The sequence below is a fragment of the Esox lucius genome, chromosome 4 (genome assembly GCF_011004845.1).
Source record: "Esox lucius isolate fEsoLuc1 chromosome 4, fEsoLuc1.pri, whole genome shotgun sequence".
Taxonomy (NCBI): domain Eukaryota; kingdom Metazoa; phylum Chordata; class Actinopteri; order Esociformes; family Esocidae; genus Esox; species Esox lucius.
In genome coordinates, this window is record NC_047572.1 from 29,176,728 (window position 1) to 29,191,170 (window position 14,443).

Below are 14,443 nucleotides of genomic sequence, written 5' to 3' on the forward strand. Positions count from 1 at the left end.
TTCTACAGGTAGGGTTAACAATTTTCTGAATAACTCTCATCACATCACCTGCTTTAGATTGTGATTGTACCACACATTTTTCTTATGGAGTTCGAAAAAACAAACACTGGGAAATGTCTTAGAAATAAATATATTTTTTGAAAAGGTAGAAGTCAAAATGATGGAGAAAACTATCCAGCCCACAGATATCTTTCATATGTGCTCATGGATTGTTCCACCAATTCAAACTGCTGTGTTTGGGTTGTCAGATCCAGTCTCCTGTTAGGCGCATCCAGGTTTTTTACTAAAATATCCTGTTACTGGGTAAAGTTCTTTAGTTGCTAGGGGTCTGATTGGGTCACAATTTCTTTCTGATAACATTGTTGGTTCAGCCCCAGATTTGTGTATGAACTGATAGGTCAACAGGGTTTGGGACAGTTTGCTATATATTGCTAAGTATATCAACACATTTGTTTGAAAAAAATCATTTGGTCAAAATATCAGCTTTTTTACCCAGTTTTTTTGAGAAGTTTTTGGAAATACAGCAGTCTTTCAGAAGAAGAATCGCATTGTGGACAACTGGCTACTAATCTGAACTCTGCATGGTAAGTGGTCTGACGCCCAGAGCTGCTGAGGCATCACCCAAGTGGTTCCACATAGAAGAGAAGTCCAGCGCCTATAAGATCAGGCTGTGTCCCAGACTTGACTAATACAGACTCCATCATCTACCATCCTCTGACCACCTCTCTCCACTCAAGCCATGATCTGACCCTCTCTATCTTCTAATGATGCAGCATTTAAAATTGGCCATGCTTAGCCATGTGATATATTCCACATTTCTTGCTCTTATTGAAGCGTCTGAGAATCCCTTTATTAATAAATCGTATTTATTATTATTAAAGTTAATGAAGCTGCTGGCCTTTGTGCCCAAGGAACAGTGAAAGCCAAACAACCAAATCATAAAGATGAAAAACCGCCAAAATAAATGGCAAATTCATTTCAACTGGTCTAATGTCCATTTCTCATGAAAGTCTCCATTAGTAGTGGTTTCTTCGCAGCAATTTGACCATAAAGGCCAGATTCAGCCTGATCAGTTGATGTTGAGATGTTTCAGTTACTTAGCATTTATTTGGCCTGCAATCTGAGGTGCAGTTAATTGTTGATTTCTGAGGCTGGTAACTCTAATGAACTAAATCTGGGACTTTCGTTCCAGTGGTGGCCTTCATGAATGCCAGTTGTTTATTTTTGCATATTTGAGCTGTTCTTGCCATAATATGCACTACTACTGTGCAGACATAATGATAGTCTTCTGTATATCAACCCTTCCTTGTCACAACACTGAAATGCACAAACTAACATTTTACAATGCACACCTGTTAATTGAAATGCATTCCAGGTTACTACCTCACAAAGCTGGTTGAGAGAATGCAAAGAGTGTGCAAAGCTTTCATCAAGGCAATGGATGGCAACTTTGAAGAATCAACAATATGAAATGTATTTGTATCTGTTAAATTGGCTTTTGGTTACTACATAACTCCATGTATGCTATTTCATAGTTATGATGTCTTTGCTATTATTCTACAATGTGAAAAATAGAAAAAGATAAAACCCTTGACTGAATAGGTCCAAACCTTTAAATATATATATATGCATATAAAACATTTCATTTTATTAATATTTCTTTACAAACTTAGGCCTGATAAGATTGAAGGCACTACGGCAAGAAAAACTGCCAAAAGAGGCTATTTTTTGACAATTGAATTGATCAATATGTTTGTTGGGTGGCTCTTTAATGCTTAGGTCTACATGTATTGGCTTTTAATAAAAGGTTAGCCAACAGAGCAGGGAAATCGCATACTGTTTCTTTACGTGTATGGTCAATTATAAAGTGGTTCAATGGTGAAATAAAGAATGTGGTGTTTAATGAAATCACAATAATGTAACAATACAGAAGCTATACTTTTCCAGCAGTAAAGCAAATATGTTTATTAAGCACTTTAATATACATCAAAAAATTTGCTTAATATAGTACAGGAAATACATTTTTTTAAATGGAAAGTTCAATGTACATGGCAAGCTATTTACAAACAATTTGTTAAGGGTCAATTCAAAACAAGATGACAGACAAACCTAGGCAAAACAAATAGACAGTTTGACATACAGCAAAAGAAGTTGGAAAACTGACCAGAATTTATCAGAAAAAAAAGGTCCTTCTTTCATTACACCTTCATAACCCGCCTCCACTGGGAAGTGCCGGGCTTTGACTTAAGTTGGTACAGAAACGCAATTGCTCACACAGCCCCACAAAATCCATGGGAAACAGATGTTTCCAATCCCAGAGCACCATCTTCAAACCCACCCCCACCCCTGTGCAGTGGAGCTAAAGCAAGGGAACCGATATGCAGCTGCTCAGAAAGAGAAAAAAGAATGCTTAGTTTCAACTTTGGCTTGACAAGTATACATTTCAAACAATGCTTAAAACCATAACATTATTGAAGACTAATACTCAGTGAAGTCATAAAGAGTGATCCGTAAGCCATTTTTGTGTCTCGCCCCAAAATATACTGCAATTATCAAAACTTAGCAACGCCACAACAACAAGGGAAACAAAGCTAGAATGTAGTTTCTTGCATTGCGCGTGTTTAATAGGAATTCCACAAACAAATGCATTCATCACTACTTTCACTTGAGAACTTTGCATTTAGCACCAAACGCCGCAGTTTCACCAGTACACCAATAGTCATTTTAATCAACTCGAATGCACGCAACACAGAAACATGAAAAGTCCCACAGGGACAAAATGAAATGGTCTGAACATTTTCAATGAACTCTCTCCCTTAGGTAGTTGCAATACTACAATATACATAGCCAGTAAAACAGTAGCAAGATAACCAAGATGGAGTCCAAAGTAACTGCAGGCAACTTTTGAACAGAGCACCATGATAGAGCATACAAGACAAATGAAAGTGGCTTTTTTTCGCTCCCCAAAAAAATAAATATGCCTGATTATACTTGTATAGTATTTGCCGTAGCTATTATCATATTACACACGCAACACAGGTGTGGCACACTGATGAGGTCAACGCAGATGGTGAGTCTCCAGGAAAGGGCAGAGTATCGATGTATGTGAAACTATCCATATCGATTATCTTGATGTCCTCTGATAAGATGTGGCAACGTACTGAGAGGTACATCGTTGTACATCATATGACTGCAGGACAACAGGATGTGACGTAGAAACAAACAAGAGAAAACTGTGTGTGATTCTTTCGAACGGTTACTCCGAAACACAGGAGCATAAGGGGAAACTGAACAAAAGCGTGTTTGTCGTTTTCTCTATTTGAAAAGTGCATACACTGCATATTAAATATCAACACATTAAATAAAATTATAGTGTGCATGATTACACCGAGAAGGCTACAACATATGTAGGCACATGGAAGTGTCAGTTCATGGTAAGCCTTGTGAAGCGATCAACATTCTTCCCTAGGTTTTCTTGAGGTGTTCCCAGGGCCAGCTCTAGCCTTTTCGGGGCCCAGAGCAAAACTTTATTTGGGGCCCCACTCCCCTAGCGGTCAGGGGCCCCCTAGCAGTCAGGGGCCCTAAGTGACTGCTTATGTCACTTATGGCTAGAACCGGCCCTGAGTGTTCCACTTGAGAAAGTGGAGAAAATAATTCTGTTCATATGCAGATGAAAATAGTTGCTTTGGCACGTTCCCTCCGATGTCTGCTTGACGAATGGCATCGAAGACTTCTGAAATGGCAATGTGAATCATTTGGGTTAGTGTTGAATTAGAAAACATTTAAGTCTTCCATGGTGCTCAGTTGGAACGCTAGGGGATGTGAATGTAATTTAAAGGGGGGGGGGGGTACCTAAAAGAACAAATATCGAAAAATGTTTGTCTTCGGTAGTGTGAGGCACTCTGGATAAGAGCGTCTGTAAACGGCTTCTTGGCCAGGAAAGGGCATTCTTTGAATGCCCTATATTAGTCATATTGAAGTCTGTTTCAGTTTAATGATAGGTCAATGCAGGACATTTTCCAACAGTGTTACCAGTTGTGGTGAGTGATTAGACAACCATTAATAACAACAAATGCCTATAGTTTTAACAAGGCGGCCATTAACCATTCAGACTAAAAATACATAGTACTGGACTGACCCATTTTATATATTTGTTTACCATTATATTACTAGGTAAGTATGCTGCAAACAGATTCTGATTTAGAGCAAAAACCTTGGAGCAATCACGATTAGCTGTACAACCAGCGACTTCTCGACCCTTAACCAGTAACCATTTTTGTTTCTCCTTGACAGTTAATTCCATTTAGCTGATATCCCAGGTCTGATTCATTGACTGTTTCTTGGCCCTCCAGGACTGTAACAGAATAGCCCTGGTCTATATCCCATTCCTGCATGATGATATCTTATACTACTACATTCAAGATGTAAAGAGCACATTTTAAATCATAATTAAAATAAGGCAACTCTGAACAACTCTAGAACTAATCTACGTATATTATAATGAATTAAAACGATAACGTTAAATTCCAGAATAACTTTAAAGTCAGTGGATTATCCTGTGGTTAAAAAGAAGTTCCTAAATCATGATAAGAAAGAACACTCTTATTACATCAGATTAGTTGGAGAATGAAAACTTACCAGCTATAATGGTGTCTCCTTTTTGTAGTTAAACCCAGAGTCTGATCCCTCTATCTGCAGTTTCAGGGCTTGTTTAAGGCTTAATTCAGTCTCCCCTATAGGATAGTTCTCCAGCACATCCTGGTGTCCTCTGTTCTGTACAGTTCTGGGGACAGAAACCCTACCGAGGAAAACCTGGTTGCCCTGAAGATGGTAGTTGGGGTTGGTCATAATGCCATTTCGCCTTTTCTCTGCAATGCTCTGCTGTTGGATGAATAACTGCTCTTGGGTCAGTCCCCCATCTGACTGGGTTGAGCAACCAACCATGATCTTACTATGAGGATCCTTCACTGCAATGTTGGCTACAGACTTGTTGAGTGCAATCCTCTTATCAAACTGGGTCATCTCATATTCCAACACCTGACCCTGGGTGGATCCAATGCTCTTAAGCCTTTTCTTGTCTCCGGACCCCCCTTTGCCATTTGATGTGCCATTCCCGGTCTTAGTCGCTTTGGTTGACTTCAGACCTGGCTTAACCTGAGCCCAGTCAAATTCACTTGATGGAGACCCCGGCTGATGTCCAATGGATTTGGTGGTGGAGGAGGGCGACACGATGGACTGTCGGCTTCGACTGCGAGGCAGAGAGTGTTGCTGGATTTGCTCCGTGAAGGTCATTCCGTGGAAACTATCTATCGGCACGGTCTGTGCAGTGGCAGTGGATGAGGTGGTTCTCAGCGAGGAATTCTTAGAACTTTTCATGGAATTGTTAGAGAGGGAGGACTTCTGTCTATCCACTGTAGAATCGGGAGATTCCGAAGGGGAGCTGAAAGCATGGACTGGGCCATTCTGTAGACCACGTCCAGATGACTGCATATCTCCAGCTCCTGTGCTGCCAGAGCTGCTAGATTTTATCGTGAGGGACTGCATTTTTCCAGCAACAGAGAGTGGGTTCTTCTGTTCCATAGTGTGTACAGGCGAAGGACTGCAGCCATTAAGACTTGAGGCCCCATACTTTTCAAGAAGTTTGATGATCATTGAATGCCCCCCTTTTGCAGCCACTCGCATGGCTGTGCGTCCAAACTGGTCTGCGTGGTTGGGGTCAGCACCATGCTCTAGAAGAATCTGCACCACGTCTTTGTGCCCCTCTTGGGCAGCAATGCCGAGCGCGGTTGCCCCCTGATTACACGTATGATCCACATGAGTTCCATTGTCAATCAAGAACTGCACAACCTTTGCGTGGCCTTGCCAAGCTGCCGACTGGAGGGCAGAGCGCTTCTCGTTGTCACAGGAGTTCACATCGGCATGAGAGTTTATCAGCATCCTGACCATTTCAATATGACCCTGCCAGCAGGACACATGGAGGGCTGTCCTCCCCTCTGTGTCACAAACTTCCACATTTGCCCCATTTTCTAGGAAGTATTCTGTCATTGCCAGCTGATTCTCAAGTGCCAATATGTATAATGTTGGGCGTCCGTCTGCATCTTTATAGTCTATATCGGCGCCGTGACTCAGCAACAGTTCAACAATATCCCTATGGCCTTCCAGTGCAGCCACCCTGAGAGAATTCCTCCCATCGTATCCTCTCTGGTCGATGCAAGACTTGTTTTCCAGAAGAATGTGAACACAATCGTAGTGACCCTCTTGCGCAGACAATATTAGGGGTATTCGGCCATCATTATCCACCTCTGTGCATCGGGCACCTTGCTCAATGAGGGCATCACATACTTGCCGGTGACCCTCAAAGGAGGCCATGTGCAGTGGGGTCCAGCCTGCATCGTCTCTGTGATTTTCATCCAGCCCTCTGTCCAGCAGAGTTCGGACCACCTCTACGTTCCCTTGAGCGGACGCTATGCTCAGAACAGTTCTTCCTTCACTGTCAATGCTGTCTACAGCTGCACCCCAGAAAAGCAGGGTATTAACAACAGAGGCATGACCCATGGATGCTGCGGCAAGAAGAGGGGTGCGGCCATTATTGTCGGTGTGATCCACGTCAGCTCCACCTTCCAGCAGCAGATCTACTACGTCCACGTGTCCTTCATAGGCGGCAACAAGCAGAGGTGTCATGCAGTCCTTGTCGCAGTGGTCAACCTCTGCACCCCGGTCAATGAGGAAACTCACAACGGAAGCGTGGCCTTTACTAGCGGGCACGCAGAGAGCCGCAACCGAGAGTGCCGTCCTTCCGTCTGCGTCTTCGTGATTCACCTCTGCACCGTGTTCTAAGAGGTGCTCTACAATCTCCCTGTGCCCCATGTATGCTGCTGCAATGAGAGCTGTCCGTCCTTCATTGTCCGCTTTGTTGACTTCTGCCCCGTGTTGGAGGAGGTTCAGAACAATGTCTTCATGACCTCCCCACGCTGCAGCTCGCAATGCGGTTCTGCTGTCGGCATCAGCACAATCAACCTTGGCCCCGGCATAGAGGAGGGCAGACACCACCTCTGAATGGCCACCCCAGGCTGCCGACCTAAGGGCGGTCCAACCGTCGTGGTCCGTGTGATTGATATTTGCCTCGCAGCCAATGAGGCAGTTGACCACCTTAGTGTGCCCTTGTCTTGCTGCAAGAGTAAGTGCTGTCTGTCCATGGTTGTCCTCCAGCTCCATGTTTGCTCGTCTGGATATGAGCAAGTTCACCACATCTAGGTTTCCGCTGTATGCAGCATTGGCCAACAAAGTTCTCCCAGTAGAGTCACATTGGTTCACAGAGGCTCCATTGTCCAGCAATGTCCGGATTGAATCCTCTCTCTCCAGAGCCTGCTGAACTATCCACGAGGCATGGTCGTCCTCGTTGTTGACATGTGCTCCAGCTTTGACCAGAAGTTGCAGTACCTCCTGCTCTTTAGGTATGGAGGTGGAAAGAGAGTTTTTAGCAGGTGTGCCATTCCACACCATCCAAAGCGCCAGGTTGAATGGCTCAATTTGCATGTTGGAGTTGATAAGATGCAAGGCGAACTCCTGAACTTCTAGCGGTTTCAGTTGTTTGGCCCTGCAAGTGTAACTCATCGCCATCATCCTATGTCCTTCTGCTGCATTACACAAGTACTTTTGGGTACAATGTTTAACATCCAGAAGCCACTCCGCAAAACTGTAGTGGAAGAGGATCTTAGAACTTCCGAGGCCATCAACCAACAACTTGGAGAGAATGTCCATCTTCTTCTGAAAGTCCTCCATGGTAAGGGTCATGTTTTTGGTCCAGACAGCATGGTAAAGCTCCTTGACAGTGAGAGGCCTGCATGTTGCAAGGATAACGTTGAGGATGGGCTGGACTTTGGCAAACTGCTTCCTGACAAACAACCTTTGGCAGAGCCACAGGTAGAGGCCATTGAGTGTGCCGGGTATATCACGTATCTCTCGAAGCATGATGAAATTTTCAACCACCCCATCAAGCACGCGCTCCAGGTACAGGAAGCAGCCGCTGCTTTTGATGTGCAGCTGGTTGAGCATCTCAGCGGTTTCCTTTGTGAGGTGCTGGCGAAGAGCCTCCTCTTGGTCAAGCCGGTGGAGGATGTACTGCTGCACGTCCTTGACAATGTAGGCTTTGCGAAGGTCGTCCAGGCTGATTTTACGGAATCCTATAAAAAAGAAGAAAAAAATTACAATTAGTTAATCACATCAAAATAAAAATTTTTTACATACATTTCCATCGCAACTTCTCTCCACACATTTAAAATATTAATATGGCAAAATATAGGGAGGGTATAATAACAGTCTTTTCTACTCTCTTAGTGATGTCAGATGTTGGAAACCCATTTTTCCATTGACCTTTTACCTTTGGAGGGTTATATTACGTCAACCTTTCATTTCTAAAGGCACATACTAATTAGTGGTGAAGCCATGTTGTTAAAAATTAAAACCTTTGAAGACATTAAGCCCTACCCAGGTCCCTGGCAGAATACAGCATTTAAAGCATCGGTATGGCAGATAGTTTGTGATGTGCTATGCACAATGGAAAACAAAGCCACAGTAATTAATGCTTAAAACGGGTACTTGATACAGAAGGACTTTGATGAAATAGGTTACCCCAGCGATTGCATAAAAAGTACTTTTAGAAAATACAGGAATTTCATAAGCATATCAACACCCTTAAAGTATGACCAGTCACAGTACCGTGTAAAGCACCTTGAGGAAAGATAGAGTAGATTTTTTGATGCAGTAAGTGCAGAGGTCTGGGTTCAAACCCATACTTCAGCAGTATATGTGCACCAGAGGCAGCTGCTTAGACTGGTGGACCACTCAATATGTCCATGCATGTCTAATAAATCACTGTATGCTTTTAAAGAGCATCACTGATATTGTTTATTTTCCTACCTGTCTGTTTGCCCTTGACATTTGCAAGGCAGGAATACACCAAACAGAGCCTTGGTTGAGTGATAGACTAACATTCATTAGTCTAATATAATCACATGATGTCATCAACTGTGCCAAAAGATCCAACCCTCTTGAAGAGTTGACATTTTTTCTCAAACAGCTCTTACACACATTTTTTCCCCCTGTTTTATTATTTGGCAAGCAGTAAAAAAAAAATCTTAACAGTATTGCCCCGGTATGGTCCATTCATGCTTCAGATAATGTATTGAAAGTCCTCTCCCAACATATCTTTAAAAAACACATTTGTAACAGTACTGACATTTGTTTGTTTTAAATTTCCAGAAAGTAGACAACCCACAAAAACCTATTTAGATTTTATAGGACACAAATGGCTGTAGGTCAACTACACATCTTCGCTCATTAACAGACTACACGCTCCCAGCACAGACTGTACCCTATGGAAATAAATCACTATGGGTTAACTTAAATGACCAATAATCAGCAGCAGCAATACTTTCTTAGATAGTTCAATCCCACAGGAAAATAGCTTCAAGCCAAAAACGGCAATAAACATACGCTATTGGTACTGTCTCCATGTTGAAGCAGTCAGTTAGGGCTCCACACCCAAAGGCAAGGTAAGAATTTAGAGTTCCCATGGTCTCTGGCCTGCTACAGCAGAGGGGAAAAGAGATTCAACAAATCCTTGTTCAAGGTTGTTGATGCATTTCTCAGTTCTAAACCAGTCTCCTGCTGTGGGAAGCAGGTGTTACATTCCTTGGTTTCATCGTATTGCCTAAATCGTGAAAAACTAACAACTTCTAAATGTTTCCTCAGGAAATAAATGGGCTCATTTCCGTCTGTTTGGGTAAGGGGTAACTGGGTTAATTAACATCTAAAACTTGAATGAATATACATGAACCCACCTTCCATAATGAATTACACAAACATTTCAAATTGTGAATCTGAGAGGGTCCTTTAAAAAGTCTAACATCAACAGTACTGGGACAGTAAAGAAAAAAGAATTGCTGTACACTCAAGGCCTATGAAAATACAGTTTAAACATGAATACGAAGCAAAAGTGACGAATGTCAGCTTTCATTTCTGGATGTTTCGACGCATGCGTTTTACCAACTAAGAACAACAGCACATTCAGAGTTCCACCCCCCCCCCCCCCCATTTTATGAGCCCATACGTATTGGGTCAATCCAACTGAAAGCAAATGTGAAAAGTATTAAAGCATGTATTCACTGGCATATCCCTTGCACGCAATCACAGCAGTGAGCCTACGACCCATTGACATCACCAAACTGTTGACTGGTGACTTCGACATGAATATATATACACCATTTACCACATCTGGACAGGGGTTTTACACCAGCAATTTGGGCTTGGCTGCAGTGATTTCAATAGGGGGAAAAAAAAAGACTTCTGTATCTCAGTTGTTCGACCGTGCATGAAAACGTCACAATGCTGTGAGAATCTCCATTAATTCCTCCTCACATGCTCCTGCTGGTCTCTTGTTCCCGTTCGAGTCCCAAAATTATAGGGCTGAGGTATCATTGTAGCTACCTAGGGTGGATATTGCTGAGCACTGCTTGCAGTGGTAAACAACCAGTGTGGCTAAAAGTGAAGCATGACCTTTAAATGCATGTTGTAATTACCTCCTTGTCTATCTTGCAGAGAAAGTGTCTACTTGTTGTCAAGCAAGATATTTCTTGCTACTTAAATACAGTACATATAGTAAACCATTGTCTTACTCTCACTGACCGTTTCTTCTCCTATTTTCTGATTGGCTCAGAGTAGAAAGATCACTAGCTCTTGTGAATAGTCACTGCCAGATGAAGTGCTAAATGTCAGATGTGGGTGGTCAACTAAACACTGCCTGAGGTGAGTTAGGGATTGAAGGTAAGACGATAGTCCAGTGATCGCAAGGTCTACAATCAATGCAGTTTGCCACGGTCTTAGAGGTTATATCCACAATAGCCAGGGCAAGAGCAGGTGGACGAGGTTATCCTTCATGAAATAACACTCCTAGTGAATACAAACACTGTGAATACAGATCTATGTTACATTACCATTCCATACTATAAGACACATCACCAAAAAGAATGCAGCTAATCATTCCTACCGAAGAAAGTCAACGTAAACAGAGCAGTGGGGTCATCATAATATTACTAAGAACCCAATGACCGAAAACCTCAGTGTAAGTCCTGTTTTTAGCAACAGAGCATTTTCCACTGTCTCTCGCCGGCCCAGGATTTGGGATTCCTCCAGCTAAGCCAGGAAACCCACTGGACAGAAGAAGGAAGAAGCCATTAAGAGAAGAGGGTTTGAATGGTATCTAGGACAGATAACCTCAAGTCAATTTTAGCCATGTGGCAGCCTTTTCTTCAGTTTGTTGCCTTTCAAAGGTTGTTTAAATGTTTGATTTAGACATGTGGAACCCTCCAAGAGAGTATCAGCGAATCAGATTGCAAAGCACTGCAAATCGTAGCAGTTCTTTTTCTTTCTCTAGACAATGATTAACAACAAATGCACTCAATCTCTCCAGCAGTTTTGAGATTAGTGACCTCCTCAAATTCCCACATACCTCTTCATATGTAAGTTTTGAACACTGGTGATGTGGAAAACCAAAGAGAAGGAAAGGAGAGACTACAACCATATTGAAATAGAGCATTAAAAACGTAGACCATCTGTACAGTATATATGTTTCACCTAATATGGCATAATAAATAAACTGTTGACTATGTCCTTGTAACTATATTTATGCAATAATGCCTTTGGCCATGTCGTCATTGTAAATGAGAATAATAGAACAAAATGCTTCTGTTTAGTTTCTCTGTCATACCCTGAGCCTTTTTGGCAAAATCCCATCCAAGTTTCAGCACAGGTATTTTTTGTATCCAAATGATCCAAAAGTTTATACATCGATTAACTCAACAAAGTATGCATGACTTGAACATAATAATTACTATGACTAACAGCATTTGTAACACAAAGGCCAAATTCCTAGCACCAATATAAATTGTTTCTGCTTCATGGTCATATCATATTCACATGCTTTTGTTAAACTTCCCAATGCAATGTAGAACTCACAGATTATATGACCAACATTCTTTGTCCACAGTCTTCTTAAATAAACCAACGTGTCATTTTAACAATGTGAGTAAACTATGCCTTAAACCCTAAACCCCTTGTAAAATCCAGAGGTCCAGAAAAAGTTAAAGAGAGAGATCAACAAGTAAGGGGCCTTCAGTCTGAACACGCCATTCATTCAATTACAATAAATGGATTAAGCTGACCCACAACTTCCTCTTGATTCATCACAGGCCACATTGTGAGGCCTGAAAACCCTGCCGTGCAGTTAGGTCATTGTCACGGTTCTCCTCGTGGGGCGCAGATTAACACAAGAGCAACAGAAGAAACTTTGAGCGACATCACAGTGGAAGGTAACGGCAGGCAGCGATGGTAGGCAGCAGCTTCACCATTATCTGGAAAGCTTGTTTCCCTTCAACTGCAGGCAAGCAACACGTTGCCATGACGTCAACTGGAGCACAGCGAATTAGAAACGAGGGGAGGCGGGGCTGCATCAGTAGGAATGACAGGGGTCTGAACACAGAGGAACTGCTGAGGAAACCCAACAACTGATACATTCATCAGGGCCAGGGACGCAGCTCTGAGTAAAGGCCTCGGAGCCAGCTGCTGCTCGTTACGGAACTGGATAGTGGCCATGCGAGACAATCCTACGCACAATGAGGAACTGTTATCAGACGACAAATGAGGCAGAGTGTGTGTGTGTGTACACGTGTGTTTGGAGTGGGAGGTGGTTACAGGTTTTGGACCGTGAACCTGGTTCTGGAACGGCAGCCAGCGTCGTCTCAAATTTGTCAAGTTCTTTGCAAGCCACCGCCTTAAATCACGAGATCCACTAGGAAAACAGAAACCCTAGCTTTACTTTAGCCCGCCGTAAAGCCCCCCTCCACTTGACAAACGCCTGTCCGACAGCTGCAAAGGTCTTGGCTCCAAAACCGAAAACGGCAGCCACCCAAACCCAAGACTCGGGACAAGATTTAGTTCAAACCATCTGTACACAAATATGTATTAAAACAATTCCAGTTGCCTTTTAATTTCAATTTTTTTTTGCTCCAACATAAGATGCATATTCATAAACAATGGAACCAAAACCATAGCCTGCTTGTAATTGAGAAAAGGAAAATAAGACGGCAGTTAGTATTCATGAAAGTCTAATTGAAAAGCGGTGTGAGAAACACAGTACATAACCGTAGTCAGGTTTATTTGTTGGGAGATCTGCAATGTCTGCATCATTGTTGTCTTTCCTGACATTTGAAGCAGCATCAAACGTGCCACTGAAAAACCATTAGAGACATTGAAACAATTAATTTTCAGTGCGTTAATCCTGCCGACACAAGCATGAAACAGCCTCGCCCCAACTTGTTCTGTCATGAATATCAAACAGGTTACGGGAGACCTTCCAGTTAGACCTGTCGGGTTAGCTGAAAGGACTGAGAGCAAACACAAACGACACTGAAAGGGAAACACTGACTCCAGACCCCGCGGTACAACCTAGCATTTGAGTCCACCCAAACAGTCCCATCAAGCCACCTGCATGAAAGCACATCACACATTGCAGGGAGACATCCATCAAAGATGATTTATGCGAAACACTGCAGAGCCAGGAGTCAGATGAGCCGAGATTCCCAGCCAATGAAACGCTGTGTTGTGCTCCAGATACGCTTTGAATGAAGGAGAGGACAGCGGCATGGGATTAATTCACACGGCGGCACACCTGGGTGGTAATGCTCAGTTCAGTCTTTTAGCAACACTGGAGCTACAGCTGAGTGTCACTCTGACATGAAGTCTAGTCATAGCAGGCACCTGCACGAATGACTACCCCTTTTTTGTCCAGATAAATAATTGACAGCCTCCGTTAGGCTTATAGAGGTAGACTGCTACCACGCTCCACGACTAGGTTCAGACACTTTTTCCTTACCACACGACCTAACCCGTAAAAAACAATAACCTGGAACAGTGCCGTCGTTTTTCGGGTTATGTCTTGTCATGCCTGAACTCTCTGTGACCTTATTTGGCCCAGCTCTACTTGATATGCTGTTCTCCTGCAAGTCCACGTGTTCAGGCCCAGACGCCAATCATGTTTTATTAGGCACAAAGTCACTTTAAACAAACCTGTACAGGCCACTGGTTTTCAGCCTGGTGGTTGGTAGGTCCACACAACAGATTCAAAACTCAGCCCATGGAATGTTCACAGAGTTCTGGAACGACTGTGGTTAGTACGTCCACACAACAGATTCAAAACTCAGCCCATGGAATGTTCACAGAGTTCTAGAACGACTGTGGTTAGTACGTCCACACAACAGATTCAAAACTCAGCCCATGGAATGTTCACAGAGTTCTCTGCAAAATCAGGTACTCGCAAAGTTATTCTTGGCATGCGAGTTGGAGGCAGACTACAGTATACCACCCTGTCTTTAGCACACTTTACCCC

At 42.9% G+C, this 14,443-nt stretch overlaps 1 protein-coding gene across 2 annotated transcripts in view; it reads right to left on the reverse strand.

The window, feature by feature from the left end:
- Nucleotides 1-1,936: 1,936 nt before the first annotated feature.
- The window catches only part of ankrd50 (ankyrin repeat domain 50), a 30,158-nt gene continuing 17,651 nt past the window's right edge, over nucleotides 1,937-14,443 (reverse strand). For both annotated transcript variants that reach the window (XM_013133594.4, XM_013133593.4), the window contains exons 4-5: nucleotides 4,639-8,183; nucleotides 1,937-3,733 (exon numbers count right to left, since the gene is read on the reverse strand). In XM_013133594.4, the coding sequence (XP_012989048.1) occupies nucleotides 4,642-8,183 (3,542 nt within the window). In that variant the 3' untranslated portion in view covers nucleotides 1,937-3,733; nucleotides 4,639-4,641. The remainder of the gene's footprint in view (nucleotides 3,734-4,638; nucleotides 8,184-14,443) is intronic.